The following is an 18,836-nucleotide window of genomic DNA, read 5'->3' as shown; positions in this document are numbered from 1 at the left end:
ACACACACACACACACACACACACACACACACACACACACACACACATTCAGGGATGAATCTGAAGCTTTTTTTTAGGAGGTGGAGGGCAATTAGGAATATTATTACATTGTAAGATTTATTAAATCAATATTTATTATCTTGAAACGTTCTAAAATTTTTGTACCTATACAAAGATATATATAATCTTCGATAATAAATATTTATTAATATGTATTATGTATATCTGTGTGATAGTATACCTATATCAAAAATATTAAATAAATCTGTGATAAAAAAAGTCCAAGGGAACGATCACTATGTCCCCTCTATAAATTCACCCCTACACATAAATGGCCGTCAAATGGAAGTGTCACTTTTCAATAGTTTGCATTTATATTTAAATATATGGACCTATACAATTGTATTGGCGTGAAAGAGTGAAATGGAAATTGATTGCAGCCAACAAGATGTATCAAGAAGATTTGACAGTTTCCCAACACGAGCTATCGTATTCACGATACCATCTGTAAATTGCTACACCGTTTACGCTCAACGTTTTACGGGGTGAAGCGTTTTAAAAAAATGTAATGTTAAATTTGAATAGTCCTATATATAATATATATGTACTAACTATTAGTATTATTATTCGCAGGGGATTGAGAGTATAATAAATAAATAGTTAATAACAAATAAGTGTATAATAACAAATAGTTGTATTCGCGCGAAGAGTAACATTATTTAAAACACGCGCGTCGTACTTCAAGTTAAGTTAACCAACAATAATAATAGCGACGACAAAGACAACAATGTAATATTGTTATATATGTATATTAATACAATAAATAATAATAATAATGACGATTTGGATCATAATCGAAATAATTTACAAGCATAATATGGCATGTTAGTTTCCCGTCAACTATTAAATTGAAGCTTTTGTTATATCAAGGACATGTGAGTTTTGAGGAGAGAGCACGTTGACTCTTTTACTAGACGAAGATAAAAAAGAAAAAATGGAGGCAAAGTTAATAATACACGCGATATTTAAGTGTAACGTGAAAAGTGTTCAAAAGACATACAACCATCACTGCTCCGTTGAATATTGCACAGCATAACATAAATTATGATTCTTAACGCCTAATTATACTAAATGTTTATAAATAAATTATTGTATATATTATTGTAATATATAAGAGTGTTTATGAAAAATAAATAAATAATGTAGTTCATATGAATAATACAAACGAAAAACAAAAAAAGAAGGTATACATTTATAATCATCATTAGCGAGAAGAGAAAATGAGAGATTTGATATAATAATAAAAATATGTAATAAAGATATTATTACAACGGCATTAACAATATAATATTAATATTATGTAGGTATTCGGAAAAAAATATAACAACGCGATTTTTAACTTTTTTATTATTTTAATTATTATTATTTTTACCATATTTTGATAGTCCTACGGTTTTCCATCCGTAAACAATAACATATTAAAAATAATAATAATATGTTCACTGGAGCTGCATTGTGACCCACGTGACTAATCTGGGATGTACGAGACCACCGATCTCGCAATTCACAGTTCGCGTCTCGCCATTGATAACGAACAGCGCCTCGTTTGCTGGTGTGACCATGTAATGACCGAAGATACCAGACGCGGCTATCGGACGGTTTGGGTTGCCCCATTGTGTCAGCGACTGCATCATGGCTTTTCCCACGCCGGTTATCATTTCTACTTTGCCTGAGTAGTGCAAAAAAAAAAATATATTAAGTATAATTAATATACATAATGCACACATGAATATATGCGTTGTTGAACGAGTTCTAGTAGCCCAGCACTCGGAATTTAACATTACGTAACCAATAATTTAACCCTTAAAACATTGTTTTTATTTTCAAAATGCTAGACTGACGTAGTTTGCGGAACTGAAGGTATATTGTTGTTATTCATTGTAAGTAGATCTAGGAAATACTATTTTTTATTTATTATTTCGTGAACAAATTTATATACAAAATATATCATTATAATTTAAACTTTAAAATAAAAAGAACAATTTTTTTGATAAATAATAGTATACTCAGAGAATGTAACTAAATTTCAATGGGATAGTAAAAATTAGTTAACATTTTATTGAAAACGCTAAAGAAGTTTGATTTGAAACCAAAAAATATAATTTGGGACAAATTTTATCAAAAGTGAATATGAATGAAAGGAGACTAGTTTGGGCAGGACATTTATGGAGGAAATATGAGTCACTGTTAAAAAAATTAATAGAAGAAAATCCAGTAGGGAGGTGATATCTTAGAAGATCACGGTTAAGATGGGAAGATAGCGTAAAAAAGATACCGAAGAAGTGGAAATGAATATTCATTGGTGAGATTTAGCAGAAAATAGAGATAGATGGAAATTCGAGAACATAAACATTTTACTAGAGGACACATAGACGTGAAAACATGGCCATAATGTCAGCATAGAATACATTGAAAAATTAAACTTAAGTTAAATCGTTTGGCCTTCGATGAAATTGGTGTCAAAGCACAAAGTACAAAGTACTTTCCTATGCTGAATATTCACTCTCAAATTAGGTATTTAGTAGGATAAATCAACCATATAATTAAAGAGTTACCTAAATTATATTTTATTTTAAAAGTTAAGTATTTCCCTATATCACTCAATGAAGTTTATTTGAATTTAGATTTACGATTTCCCAGTTTATTATCTTTAATAAATGATATACAAGTTATAATAATAGTAAATCTGTAGTAATACGCAATTTACAACAATTCGTAAGTATGATTATACTACTTATATATATATATAATATTAACTAACTTAACGAATATTTATTTATAAAATATCTTTCTATAAAAAATTCTTATAATTTAATTTTATATATTAAATAATTTATACAGTGTTACATAATCAATGTGTCAAAAATAAATCTTAAAAAAAAACTATTACCTGATTATTTTTCAATGCCAAAATATCAAAAATCATAATACCCTATTACGCTATCCCAGACTCTGAAAATTTAAATATTTCGAGAACGGTTTTTATAAACTCTAATTTTAGATGTTATAGAATATTTGAATATAATTATAATTCATCGTTGTTCAAAATCCTGTAAATAGTAAACAGCTATTTACAATTAGATAACAAATACTTAATTGCCCATAAGTAGTGTGAAATACTACTGAACTGTGTACTGCTGTACTAATAGTAATAAAACGAATAGTTCATTGCCAAACAATATCAGTAAATTTAGTGAACTACGTGAATTTAAGAATAGTTCATTTGAACTGTTCACTTAAATGAACTGTGAACTAATGAACTATTCACAGAAATGAACTATACTTTCCATAACTAGTGAATATTATTAAACCTACATTTTATTATTTTTTCCTAATATTCGATTAGTATCAGATTTTATCTTGTCGATTACAGTCGTCACCTCGTTGTCATGTTATAGTGAATAAAACCTATTTTATCTAAATTTTATTATTTTGTTCGTAATATTTTCGAAATGAAAATTAAAACGTCAGTTAGTTCTCGCCTGTGCCTCCCAATCACTTCAGTGGACGCAGAGAGAAGTTTTTCCAAGTATAAATATTTATAAACAGATAATCGTCGTTCATTTACTTTTGATAACATCAAATACGCTCTAATTGTAGAATGCAATTATTTGGATTTTTGAGTAATTTGTAAGCTTTAATAAATTTATACAGAATGTTAGAGTAAAATATTTAAAAAAATGTATTTTTATTAATTTAAAATAAATATTTTTAATTTTTTTAAGTCATTTCTTAATGATTTTAAGGTCATCAATTTCCGAGCCCTATTTATAAATAATGCCACACATATCGAATAAACCATTTAATTAATCGTAAATCGTCTGATGGGATCGGTATAATTTCACTTGAACACTCTTAACGAAGGAAACTTTAGATGTTTACGGTTGTTTACGGTGGCAGTTATATGAGGTTATACGCTTAAAAATACAAATCCGATTCCGTAGGTTTTTTTTTATTAAAAGTAGAAAAAAAGTTACAAGATGTATATATAAAATACAGTAATTTAACATTTATTTATTTAACTAGGCTGCCCGGCTTGAGGGAAGGGATATTGACTACCTCCAATATGATCTCAATATAGTTTGTATTAATGATAAGACCATGAGGCCATTTTATTTTGAGGCGACGGGAAAGGTTATTGAATAGTTCGATATATTCGTATGCAAGGTTAGGTTAGGCTATGTGAGAGGATTAGATTGATTTAAGAAGTTTTTGTGGAATTTATTATAATTATACGATGCCAATGTTATCGTTGGAACGTTGAAATCACGATGCAGGAATCTATTACTGACATGCACTGGGGTATAGTGAGGAGACGAAGGTTTGTTTATTGAAATGATTGAAAGATTTTTAGGTTAAAGTTTTTTGTAAAACCCCATAATCGAATGCCATTCATCAATGCAAGGCGTATCAGTTGTTTATAAATTAAAATTTTGTTTTAAATTGAGGTTTTCGAACAAAGTAGTAGCCTTTGTTTGTGAAGATGGAGGTTTAGGCACTATCGAAACATCTGTCGCGACAACGTCCGCAAGGCAACACTATCGAACTTGTCCGTTCCGATCTGTTCTCTCCAAACCGTACACGGGAACACTACAGTCGATACACCATTATTACTTTCTTAGTGTGACATTTTAATTTTTACATATCATTATATTTTCACTTTGTTATTTTATTATTTTTATTCTACGAATAAATATTACCATTCGACTCCGAATACATACATAATGTCAATAAATATTTATTCAACACCGAGTGTACCTTCAGCACTGTTGATTGTTTTTTTTATTATTACTAATTTATTGTTTGTGTTATTTTGCTTCGTGCCATGACATTCCCGCCCACGACAAATATTGTCTGCAAAAGTGACCAAGTATATGTTATTTAATTGAGGAAGGTCAGCTGTATATAGATTAAACAAAATAGGTGCAAAAATACTGTCGAAAAGAATACTTATCGTAGATTAAAAATAAAAATCTGAACAATAATTATTCTGAATAAGTATAATAGTGTTAACGATTTATTCTTTATTTTTTGTTAAAGCAATTTAAAAAAAGTATAAGAGCTCAGATATACTATTTAATTACTAACATTATACAGATTTTCCCATTTTTTCAATACACCCAAAATGATGTAAACAAATGGAGAACAATGATGGATTAGCCTTTACGTGTATTATACGGACTATTAAATTTCCACGCGATTGGTGTGATCTACGACCGTTATATAATTCATACATCAACGAACGAATCGTTTTTACTTGAATATAATTACGCTTTTCTATAAAATGTATAAAATTATTGAAATGAATTAAACGCAAATTAATGTATATGTATAATAGTATGTATATACACCGTTTACAATTATTGCTGTTTTGTTTCGATTTATTATGCTTATATTTAGTACTACGAGTTGAAACTTTTATATAGGTCAAAGAATTACACAAATTCAGTTTCTATGTTTTTGTTTCAGCTACTCGTACACGCATATAAAAAATAAAGATTTTTTTTTCAATTTTATTTACAACTTTTTAATATTTTCACTATAAATTAATTTACTGAGTGATTAATTGTGCATATTTATTAAAGATTTTATTGTATAATATACAATGTATAAATCGATGGGGTAGCGCAAAAGTGTGGTAAGTGACATTTTTTTGAACAATGAGTTAAGTACATATTCAATTTAATCATAAAATTCTGCAAATTATGCACAAACAAAATTATAACATTATTTAAGTAATTGTTGTTCTTTATTGAAATTAGAAGAAAAATGTGATTTGTTTAAATATTAATTTTTACGTGTACAAAATGTGTTAAATAAAATTTTTTTTAAGAATACAAATGTGGCAATTGTAGGTTTTTTAATCCTCATTATTCATTACATGTTAGGGAAAATAAAACAAAAAGTTAATTACAGTTCGTTTTTAATTGTTATAACAGCTCAAACTAAAAAAATCGTTCTTTACACGTACATAAATATATGTTACTTTTTTCTCTGATAATTGCATTGCCAGAGAACTCTGGTAATGTAATCTGTTCTAAACTCTGCAACGTGTTTATACCTGACATTTTTTTTTATCTGTCTAGAGTTGTACTAGATAACTAGTTATAATGACCACTGAATGATTATGAAATGTTCTCTATATATTACAAAAATATATATAAAGTATATATTTAATAAAAATAGTCCGTGAACAATAGGTACCAAGTCTGTTCAAACCAGAATAGCAGCTGCAATTGTTGTTTATTTATTATTAGATGAAGAACAAAAAGAGGAAGAAAAAAATAAAAGGAAAAATAAACGAGCTGAGTGAACAAAAATTTTTTTTTAAAAAGGCCAAAATGTGGATTTTATGAAAAAATTAATTTAGAATTAAAAAGTGCTGAATCTACAATGTACAAAAATTTTTTACGTATGTCATCATCTGATTTTGATTATTTATTGAGTATTATTGGTCCATTTATTGCAAAACAAAATACATGTATGAGAGATGCTACTTTTGCTGGGGAACGTTTAGAAATAACCTTGAGTTATTTAGCATCTGGTAAGATTTTTAGTTTTAAATACCTTTTTATTTATCTGTTTAATAACATTTTTTACTAAACAGAGTTAAGTAATTTAGTTTAAAGCATTTAAATATTGAAATTTTAGTTAATTATAATGTATATAATGTATAATAATTTTTTTTTATTTAAAAAATTATTCTTCATACAACTTTCTATATTATATTAAATTATAAAATTGATATAACTCTGATTATTTATTCATAAATATATAAAATGCAATATATTTTTATTAGCAATAATTTTTATCAAATTACATGTGATAGTTATCAGTCATTCATGTATTTATTCAGAGTTTCACGATATCCCTTTAACGATGCATCCCATAGAATTGGATTATCTTCATAAAGTAATATTAATTCATTAATATCATGTTTTGATCATGGTCCATAAATTAATAGAGCTTTACAAGCTTTTTTGTCTTTTACAAAAAACGAATCTTCTTTTTTTTTTTTGTCGGACTCCATTTTTATTCAATAGTATTTAGAAAATAAATATTGACTAGAAAACTAGTTAGTAGATATAGACATATTAATATTAATATATTAAATACAATACGTATATAGTAATATGTCTATGGTAGTAGATGTTTTATTTATGTAATATCAAACTATCAGTTATCATGTATGTGTGAAACTATGTTCTAAAGTTATAAATATGGTTAGCCGACAACCAGATTGACAGCGATAGCAACCTGATAAACCAGATAAGATTTCGAGGCATTTACGCGGTAGATAAAGTACTCTGACACTAGAGTTCGCCAGAGCATAAAATTCCACTCTGGCAGTAACTCTGTTTACACGTCTTTGGTTATAATTGGCAGCTATTTCACTAGTTCTGGCAATAAAACTCTAGCGTGTGCGAAGGCCTTTATTTATCGTTAAATTATTCTTGTTTTTCATAATAGCGTTTTATTTTAATTGGATAAAATATGACGCTAACTAGTGATGGGTAGAACGGTACAAAATTCGAAGTCTGTATTAAAAAAAAATCGAACCAAACTATCAAGCATCTGGTGCTATTAGAAAGTCGAACTTATAAACATTTGTCAAAGCAAACTTACCGGCCACGATAGTTAGAAGACTAAATATTAAATTTGAATAACAATTTTTTCAATTCTTCAAAAATTATTTTTAAAAATGTTGATGTTATTAATAATGATTTGGTATTGAGGACCTGCGTACCAGTAATGACTTCTATTTTTATTATATTTATTGCAACGGGAAAAATCTATTTTAGGAAAACTTATAGATTAATTCCTCTTCCGGAGCAGCTTTACTGATAAAAACATGTTTATATTCTATATTTATATGTATTGTTAATTTTTATATTATACTGATTAAGCAGTCATAAACATTTATTTTAATATTCGGTTGATCTGCATTTTAGAAACTATGACTACAGTGTTAAGCTGTTTAATTTTTCAATTAATAAAAAAAAAATTGAGATCGAGCTCGACTTGAAATTCTTCTAGGTTTGGTTCAGTTCAGTTCGATAATAAATATAAAAGATCGGTTAGGTTCGGTTTCAAAAAAATATTTTAAAGTTCGATTTCAAAAATCAGGGTTCGACCCATCGTTAACGTTAACACAATTTCAATCATTTTTAAATTAACTTTCGGTATGTAGCAAATTGATAAGAGACAAATATAAATCACGCTTACCATTTGATAGATTTAGAAATAGTATATCTTCTTTATCAGAGGCACTGGCATACAAATCATATCCATGTGTGGTTCGAGATGGATAGAATGCTATGTCGCTTATCATTAACGTGGTCTTGACATCGAAAGAAAACTTAAGTCCAGATTCTACAAAAATAAATAGCACACGTTAAAACATTTATGTTATTCATTATTCGCAACTAAAACAACTCTGGACCTACCTAAAACCTGTTGAACCACTAAGGTCACGCCATCGGAAGCTCTGTCTATAGATACAACGATTCTGCTATCTGGCGAGACCAAAGGACTTCCCCTGACAGTCGCCTTTTTGTTGACAACTGTATCGGTCAAATAATCTACAATTACTTGGCCCGTTGCGTGTCCAGTGCCAGGTTCCTCGCATTCTATGATGACAAATCCATCTGAAAATTATAGAAATTGAACATAATATTTTTGTAATGCAATGATTCATTAATAATGTAACATAAATAAATAAGTAGTTTATATATAGAAATAAATAAATGCTTAGCCTGAAGTATTGTTATATTTTTAAAGTATAACTGTATAAAGTATAAGTATAAAGTATGAATTAAAAATTTATCGTCGATTATACTCGTATACAAAGTTAATAAAATATTTATTATTTTTAACATTTGTTTATTTTATTTTTATTTTTTAATATTTTCTTATTTTTTTTAATGGAATGCATACTATATTTTTTTTTTTTTTAAAGAAAGAATAGTTTAATCGAGAAATAATTATATTTTATAATTAAGATACAACGAATTTTAATGGACAATAATCCGAACGATTTATTCCCAATGAAATTTCCCTCTGTAGCAAAAAAAATGTGCGTTCCAACTTTGTTGAAGGAATAGACTTACATAAAGATGAAAACTGCAGTGTTCGAGGTACGCAGTTGTAGGGCGAAAGATCTATACTTCGTATATATCGCATGTTTGCTAAATCTAGTTTGTAAAGTCCTCTTTGGTTGGCGTGGCTCACGTAACCGTATTTAAACCAATGACTCAAGTCCTGTGGGATACGAAAAATCGTTAAAAACCAGTCCATAAATAATAATTATTTTTATTATTGTTATGATTAATAACTATTATATACTTGTGCAGTGGGCATGAACAGATCTTTGACTAAATCGAACTGGCCATCTATTGGTTCGGGATGTACGGTATGGTGTTTTCTTTTTTGCGACGCGTCTCTGATCACTTGTATTGTTTTCACACCGTCGTCATACACGCTTCTCCAGTTCAATACCCACACTTGGTCTAGATGCGCAACATAGTGCAAAGCCACGGGATATTTGTCCGTAATGACGACCTGCGAACACATCATTAAGATACGTGTGATTATTGCAGTGCAGAAATGTATCACATAAACGTTTAGTATAATATATTTATTTGAGTGATGCGTAGTACAGGAATTAATGCAACTATTTCTCCTTAATTTTAAAACAGTTTTTTATGCTTTGAAACGGGCAGTTTCGTTTTCCAGGTGGGATAACTATCTCAAGAGAAGAAATGTGTTTACTTATTCAACTACTATCAATTGTAAACAATTTATTGTAATAAATAAATATGGTAAAAACCTACATAATTGGTGCTGTAAATAAAAAAATATAATGAAAAAAATAAAGAAACAAAAACATTCTGACATGGACAAGCACGCACATAAGAGGGAGTTTTAGAGGTTTAACTCCCTCGCCCCCGAAATTCAGGAAAATTTTGAGTATTAAATATGTTTTTATAAAGTAAAAGTGGTTTATTGATCACATGTTCAATAAAAATGTACAACCTAAAACTTAAAATATAAATTAATCATTAGTCAATCCGATCACGGACGAAAAACTCACATCAACGACGACCATCTGGATCTTACTGATGACCAACACTCTATCTTTAAGCGGCTGCGAAACGTAAACATAACGATTGGCTACATTTATAGCTTGACCCCAACTGCAGTTGACTCCTTTATCGCCACAAACGTATTCCTATATACATGCACACATCGGGCAGTATTAAATTGCGACCGAACACTATTATAATACACTATGCAATTTTTATCTTGCCGTACTTGGGTTCCCGGTATGATGTCTGTTGATTGGATTTGGTGATAGAGTCGGCAAGCAGTGGGTTCGTAGACGGACATGCCCCAATCGTGGAAGGCGAAAAATCGGCGTTCTTCTTTCGGTGCGGCTATACGACAAAGCACACATAATAATATTATGTACTGTAAATACTCGTGTATACGTATATTAAATTATGTTTGAAATAAGGATTTATAAAGGGAAGAGAGCAGTCTATATATATATATATTGATGTTTCTGATGAATGTGACGTAGCTTACTGATGATACTATATTGCAATCGCTTGATTTCCGGAGAAAAAAAACTTACTAGGCGTTAAAATTTCTTGGACGATTAGCGACGATATGTCTCTGGTGACTCCGCCCGTGTTAGAAGCCTGACACATGTACGCACCCGTATCTGCGTAATCGATGTTGTCTATACTCAATTCAGTCCCGTTACCGACCACTCTATACTTAAGCACCAAATCCAATTTCAGACGATCTTCGTTTTTCAACCAAACCACCTGTCCAAACAAACAGACGGTCATCAAATGTGCCAAATCCTATGCAAACTACTCTCAGGGGTATAATATATCGCACGACTTACCTCAGGGAAAGGTTCTCCGATTACATGACAAAACATCGAAGTCTTTTCACCGGGTCTTCGCGATTGGATTCTAGGCGTGACTTTAACCTCAGGTAAAGCTGAAACAAATAAATAAATTATAAAAAAACTATTCAAATATATATTGATATGTAGTTAAGGTTGAGTTTTAGGTTTTTTTTATCTCTGGCGATACATTTTCCAAGTTAAAAATGTTTTTATTAAAATATGTGGTTATAACACTAATTTTTATTTTGAATCATTATGCACCACAATAGTATGGAAATTATAATTGACGATTCGTTTAATTCATATTTGCCTTTGAGATATAACAAATTTTGAAATTCAAGGTTCAATAAAATAATCTTAAAATCAAAATTTCAGTAATTTACTGAATAATAAAAAGTTTATTAATTTTTCACAAAACAAAAATTAGTAAATGGTTAGTACTCGTAAATTAATATATAAATCAATATTTGATATACAGAAATAAATAAATAAATAAATACGTAGCCTGGAGTATTATATGTGTAATGAATGATCAGTCTCAAACTAAAAATGCATCATTAGTTACACAAAAAGTTAATAAAATCACGGTTTTATTTATTATGAGTAGTTTAATTTTTACAACGTAATGAGTATTTTTTCAAATACGTCGAATATTATTTGGTGAAATTTTAAATGCTAAAACTTAATTTTTATAATTTTAAGAATACATATAACTAGAGCCCGGATTTATATGAATTTGCATGTTTGTACTAAATGTATGCACGTCTATGGAGGTTTAACATGTCCACGATTCATATCACACCGAATTTAAACACAACATTTTATATTGCATATTTTGCATATTTCGAGGGTTATTGCATATTTGTTCATAAATGCATATAACATGTATATTTAATGGCTTTTTAATAAATTAACTATTTTAATTTACAGTTAATTTTGTAATCACGTTGAATAGACACGATAGGTATTAAGTTTCAAAAAATTTTTTTTAAAGATTTGTATTTTTTTTAAGTTTTCTATTAGTTTTTTGAGAGTAGGTAACTTCAAATAATCAAAATTATTTTTAATTTTTAATTTTTATTTATACTATCGATTTTAAGTTTCCTAAAAGTTTTAGATTTATTTAAATGATTTGAAATATAAAACAGTGGATATTATCATTTTTTTTTTGTTTTTGATAAAATATTTAGAATTTTATTTGGTATAAAAGTATGGTTTTTTATAAAAAGTGTAACAAAATGCATATAATTGCATATTTAGCCACTTTTTCTTTGCATATTTGCATCATATTTAACACTTTTTTAATGTATATAAATTCTGGCTTTACATGTAACTTTCCATTTTGATTCTAAAGTACTGATGGTACCCATTAATTATGATATATTTTAAGAACTTACTGTGAACGGTCAAGACATGTGTCTGTGTAACTTCCGAGTTTCTCAATGCTCTGCATGTATAATTACCGGCGTGGACCAATTGAATTTTAGTGAGGTATAACGACCCATCACTGAAAACCCTCACGTCTTCATCTCCTAGAGTTGTTAGATCGGCGGAATACCGTTTCCAAACGATCGGAGGCGGTGGATTGCCACTAACGTCACAACGGATCTCTACGTTGTCGCCCACTTTTGCGGATATCCTATTTACTTCGAGTGCTTTCTCTAAAGTGACCACTGACAAACCTATACAGTGTGAGAAAATAATAATTACGAGTGTGGCGGGAATTCAGCAAGTTTTATTGATTTGTATACGCCATTAGACGACAGAGATCAAAGCAATACACCGTACAGGCTTGGAGCAAAGTTTTATGTAGTTTGTTATTAAGTCATGTTAAGGCATATTAAGTATGTGTATAAACTTTATGTCTTATTTTAGTATGCGCTTTAACCATATATACATAAACTCATACACACGTTTATATATATATTAGTGATAGGTCGAACCCTGATTTTTTAAATCGAACTTTAAATTATTTTTTCGAACTTGAACTGAACCGAACCTTCATATCTTCTACCTTTTTTTTTTTTGTGGTTATCACGGCGCTGCCAAGGGGAACTTTGCCCTTTGGGTTATCCTTCCCTTCGCATCCGTATCGTTTATTATTTCGTAAATAAAACGCTTATTATACAATTAACAGAGGGCTCTATCCCTCTAAATTTCACCTTCGGTGCACATTTTAAAGAACTTAACTAAGTAGTTTAATCTTCATTGCGTTGTGTGGTTCTTTCCTCTTCTTCCTTGGTCGACAGTATTTTTCAAACAAAGGTTCTCACGACATTCCATTTTACTCCGTTCTCCAACGTATAATTTACTATTGTGTTTGGCTCTATGCACCCTCCAAGCTCCGTCTCCAACTCCATACGCGCTCTCCGCTACCTATTGCATTGGAACAACGTATATTCTGCGTCGTCAGTTTCCGCCTTGCAGTCCACGCACTCTGCTGTCTGTCTTTTCTTAAATTGAAATAGATAATTGCCAAAGCACCCATGGCCTGTCAACATCTGCGTAAGATGGAAGTCTATGCTATCAAATTTCCTTTTCACCCATGGCGTGACTTCTATGAGTGTCTTCGTCCATTGTCCTTTCTCCGTAGCATTCCACTCCTTTTGCCAGTCTCTCATTGTTTGGTCGCGTTCCTCCTGGTACGATCTGTTATTCGGGTTTCATCGGTATTTTCTTTGCGCCTCCTGCGTGAGTAGGTGAACTGGGATTATTCCCACTATCAATAGTATGGCATTTTTTGGTGACGTCCTGTATGCCATTGTCGTTCTAAATGCTTTATTTCTTTGTGGTCTTATTATTAATTGGATATTGTTTTTGAAAATCAGTGACTCTGCCCAAATAGGGGCTACATACAGTAATTGGTTTAGAACTACCGTCGCCAGTAGTTTCCTTGTTTGTTGTTTAGACCCTCTTACATTTGCTATAAACTGTGCCAGTGCGTTTGCTGTTCTCCCTACTTTTTCTGCGACTGTTTTAAGATGGGTTTAGAACCCAAGCTTCTTACTCAAATCCACCCCAAGATATCTCAGTTTTACTTTGGATATAATTTTAGTTCCGTTCAGGATGAATAATGGTTCCGCATATCCTCTTTTCTCAGTGAGGACCACTGCCTCTGTTTTGTGAGCCGCCAGCTTCAGATCATTTCGCTCCATCCATTTGGCCACTGTGTGTAAAGCTTCGTTTGTAACCTCTTCTAGTTTTTCTGTAGTGTTACCAATCGTAACGACCGCCACGTTATCTGTGAAAGCCACCAGCCTCGCAGTCGTTTGAACATCGATGCTGCTGTTAATTTCGGTATCTAATAGGTCATCGTACATTAGATTCTACAAAGTCGGCCCGAGGACCGATCCCTGTGGAACTCCGCAGGTAATTTCTCGAGTTTCTCTGTTTCCGTAGGTTAGTTTCCGGCCACTCAAGTAGCTCTGTATTATTCGTATTTCATATTTTCTACCTAACCGAACCGAACTGAACCGAACCTATTATGATTTTAAGTCGAACTCGAACTCGAACTCAATACTTTTTATCATGAACATTGTACTTATCTACAAATTAAAACAACCATAATTATTAATAACTATTGTATATTAAGTTTTCTTATTACCTATTCAACATTTTAACTTTTAAGTCTAAGTAATTGTATCATTTACAATATATTTAAATTTTAGATAATTTCTTATTATTATTATTATTTTTCAAAACCAGTACTGTGCTCTCTCGTGTTGTCTTGTAGCTTATAAAATATTCATTGAGTATTGAGTATAATATGACAATACAATCAGTACATTTTAATAATACATATATAAAAAAAAATAGTAATAATAACTATAATTCACAAATATAGAATAATTAGTAGAATTTATAATGTAAGACGTAAGTTGTAAACATGTTTTTATTAACAGCATAGTCGCGCTATCGGAATATTACCATGGATTTACCCAAAATAGATTTTAACCTCTACAATAAATATGATAAAAATAAAAATAGCTATTTCATAAATGTAGATACACTGCCTCTATTGGCAATAAAGAACTTATTAATGTTTTCATCGGCGAAGGGTGGATGTGTAACATGCGACTGGAAAAATAACATTATTATTATAAATAATACATAACGTGCCCTTTACAGATATCACTTTCTATCGCCAATAGCCTAATTATTTCTAAAGAATCATTATCAATTTTTATTTTTCAAAAATAACTTATGAAGAATTATAAAAATATATGGTTTTCGAACTATCGTGGCTCGTAAGTCTGGTTCGACAAATATTTTCAAGTTCTATTTTCGAACAGTAAAAGATGCTTGATAGTTCGGTTCGATTTTTTTTCATGCCGAGTTCGAATTTCGAACCGAACCGTTTGACCTATCACTAATATATATGTAGGTGAATGACGAAATTCGGTGAATGTAAATTTCTTCTTAGATGTAGACATTCACTGGTGAATGTTTGCATTTTTAAAAAAAAGATAAATAATGATGAAATAATTTTTACAAATTAATTCGGCACTTAATGGGTTAATATATATATTTACCATAAATTATTTTATTTTATATTATAAAATATTTGTTGCAACAAGATGATATATTATGATATATATTAAGATTATATTTTAATTTTCGTAAAGCCTGTTATCCTCGTATTAGTGTCTTCTTATCATCGTTTAACTGGTTAGAAACCTTAACAACAACCGATATTGATTCTGCTACGTGTGCATTGTACGATGCATTACATTACTGTGTTACAAGTTTTGTACCCTTAATTGTTTTCAAACCTTCTAAATTTCCATCTTGGTTCTCTAAAAATCTAAAGAACATTGTTTTTGCCAAGAAAGAAATGCACGCTAAATACAAAGCATCACGTAATCCTGTTGACTACAATAAGTTCTCTAACCTGCGCGCTCAGTATAAGTATTATTATAAAAAATGCTATAAAACATTTTTGGATAACACTGAAAACATGCTTAATGTTAATCCTCGTTTATTCTGGGACTTTGTACGTAAGCGTAGATCTAACAATGGTATTCCCAACTCTGTCCACCTCAATGATCTAAGTGCCACTGGTCCTGAATCCATCTTCAGTCTTTTCTCATCTTACTTTAACTCAGTATATGTGCCTTCCTCAGCAAGTAGCCTACCTGTTATTCCATTTGCGTATCATACTTTATCTTCTGACTGCATCTTTGGTATCGAAGATGTCGAGAACGGGTTAGCTGCACTAAAAAATGTACACTCCGTTGGCCCTGATGGTCTATCTGGGACCTTTTTGTATAACATCAGATCTGTCCTCTGTTTTCCTTTATGGTTACTCTTCAGGCGTTCAATGGATGATGGAATTTTTCCATCAATGCTTAAAATCAGCTCAGTCACCCCTGTGTTTAAATCTGGTGACAAATCTAACGTCACGAATTATCGACCCATCTCGATTCTAAGTCATATTGCCAAGCTTTTCGAACACCTAGTACTGCAATCCATTCAGCCCTCGGTTGACTCTGTACTAGTCGACGAACAATATGGTTTCCGACCTGGACGTTCTTCCACTTCGAACCTAATTGTGTTTAATAATTTTGTCCTTGAGGCATTTGAAAATCGCTCCCAGGTAGACGTGATTTTCACTGATTTTGTGAAAGCATTTGACCGTGTCGACCACGCTATCCTAATTGACATCCTCTATAAGTCCGGTTTTGGCGAACCTATTTTGTCCTGGTTTAAATCATACCTGTCCGATCGTGTCCAGTGGGTTAAAGTGCTTGGATCAAAATCTGCTGTCGTTCCTGTTCCATCTGGTGTTCCCCAAGGTGGTCACTTGTCTCCCCTGCTTTTTTCGTTATTTATAAATGGAATTACGAAGGCTGTTCCTAATTGTAGATTCCTTATGTTCGCGGACGACCTGAAACTTTTCCGAAAAATCGAATCTGAAGCTGACTGTCTCGCTCTTCAGAATGAGTTAGATTCCATTAGCTTATGGTTTAGCACTCTTGGCTTCCAATTTAATACTAATAAATGCAAAGCTATGTCCTTCACCAGGCGCCGGTTGGCAATCGATTATTCTTACACTATCAATGGTTCAGTGATTGATAGAGTTACAAGCAATAGCGACTTGGGCGTTCTTTTCACTGCCGACCTGAACTTCCGCCCTCACATTGACTCCATCTGCTGCCAAGCCCTCAAATCGCTTGGCTTCGTAATGCGCACCATGAATGAGTTCAAGCTGTCTGGATCTCTCAAGACTGTCTACTGCTCTTTAGTCCGAAGCATGCTAGAGTATGCGTCTGTGCTCTGGGACCCATTTGTGGTAATTGATTTTTGCCACTTAGAGCGAGTACAAAGGCGCTTTCTGTCGTCTGCAGCTTACATGCTAAAAATTGTCCATCCTCCTCATGACTATACTCCAGTATTGCGCGCACTTAGCCTTACATCTTTAGCAGATAGGCGCGTTAAAGCTAATCTGATCTTTTTAAAAAAGTTAATCGATGGTTCATTAAATGCCCCTTCACTGCTCGTCCAAGTAAACTTTAAAGTTCCACATCGGGCCACAAGGTCTCGAGTTCCTTTTACTGTACCTCTCCACTGTACCAATTACGGTAAAAACAAACCAATTGACCGCATGATGCGGTTGGCTAACGAGGACCCCTCCTTTCTCAGTTTACCTTAAATTGTGTTATTTTTGTACATTTATTGTATGTAATTTTACTTGTGTCCTAATTATTTTATTTTATATTTACTGTACCTGTAATTCTGCTGTATTTTAGGCCATTGCCCCTTGTATATGTTAGCTATCTTATTTTACCGAATTATTATTGTGTACTGTACTAAATAAGGAACATTAATTCCGTAAATTAATAAATAAATAAATAAATAAATAAATATTATGACATTTTGAGTTACATATAAGTCCTGAGGATCTACAAATACATTTCTGCAATACACACTTTGCTTTACAATTGCATCTTAAGTACCCCTAATATTATTTCTGATAATATTATATGGATCATTAAACACCGTTCGATTAAATAATACACTATACAATTATTATACGTTTTTACTCAAACATAATTTGCCCTTCAGCTATTATGTGAACAATACCTTATATATAAACATTCTCAATCTTTACGTATGTTACGATACACCAAACACCAATTGTTGAACGTCTATATTCCAAATTTAATTAAAAATGTCTAATATTCACCAGTGGCTGTTGGTAAATTTTTAATATTCATTCAAAATATTGACATTCACCAAAAACAGCAGTGAATGTCAACATTCGTCAAATTTCGTCATTCACCTTAATATATAGTAAATAAATAGATACTCACTGTACAATTTACTAAAAGCTGCGTAAAATTCGTTCAATCCCAAGCGGCCATCTTTGTCCATGTCTTCAAAGCGAATCATGTCGGACATAACGCAAACGTTTGATACATCGTTGAGTTTATCTTGTTTAGTTATCTAGAAATGTTATAATAATGTATTTTAGAACATATTTTAAGATTTATACTATTGCACCCTGTTTGTGTAAAATTTGAAACTTAATTCATACTCTTGCTACTTGGACTAAAAAGTTTCTCTTTTTGCAATAAAACAGGTACCTATAAATAACTATACACTAAGTACGATATATTTTATGGTTATTACAGTTAAACGTTTTAAATTACAGTTCTTTTATGCTAAAATATATGACGAATGAATGTTTCTGTTTGTTTCTTAATTAAACAAAATAATGTATTATGCATGTAACAAAACAAGGTTAAAAATAAATAATAACCTTCCTGTCGTAAAATATAAGTATAGCTGGTTTATAATATTACTATTGGAAAAAAAAAACTTTCTGTCCATATATTCTATATTATAATGTAAA

General features: G+C 31.0%; 1 protein-coding gene across 2 annotated transcripts in view; it reads right to left on the bottom strand.

The window, feature by feature from the left end:
- Positions 1 to 1,364: 1,364 nt before the first annotated feature.
- The window catches only part of LOC112684171 (follistatin-related protein 5-like), a 233,289-nt gene continuing 215,817 nt past the window's right edge, over positions 1,365 to 18,836 (bottom strand). For both annotated transcript variants that reach the window (XM_025555529.1, XM_025555528.1), the window contains exons 7-17: positions 18,295 to 18,427; positions 12,379 to 12,663; positions 10,976 to 11,073; positions 10,697 to 10,892; positions 10,375 to 10,496; positions 10,154 to 10,291; positions 9,406 to 9,621; positions 9,171 to 9,321; positions 8,508 to 8,708; positions 8,287 to 8,433; positions 1,365 to 1,729 (exon numbers count right to left, since the gene is read on the bottom strand). In XM_025555529.1, coding sequence (XP_025411314.1) covers positions 1,500 to 1,729; positions 8,287 to 8,433; positions 8,508 to 8,708; positions 9,171 to 9,321; positions 9,406 to 9,621; positions 10,154 to 10,291; positions 10,375 to 10,496; positions 10,697 to 10,892; positions 10,976 to 11,073; positions 12,379 to 12,663; positions 18,295 to 18,427 — 1,917 coding nt within the window. In that variant the 3' untranslated portion in view covers positions 1,365 to 1,499. The remainder of the gene's footprint in view (positions 1,730 to 8,286; positions 8,434 to 8,507; positions 8,709 to 9,170; positions 9,322 to 9,405; positions 9,622 to 10,153; positions 10,292 to 10,374; positions 10,497 to 10,696; positions 10,893 to 10,975; positions 11,074 to 12,378; positions 12,664 to 18,294; positions 18,428 to 18,836) is intronic.

This window comes from Sipha flava, unplaced genomic scaffold, assembly GCF_003268045.1.
Source record: "Sipha flava isolate LNK unplaced genomic scaffold, YSA_version1 242_pilon_pilon, whole genome shotgun sequence".
Classification (NCBI taxonomy): Eukaryota; Metazoa; Arthropoda; class Insecta; order Hemiptera; family Aphididae; genus Sipha; species Sipha flava.
Note: the sequence above shows the minus strand (reverse complement) of the source record. Positions and strands in the feature narration are given on the sequence as shown.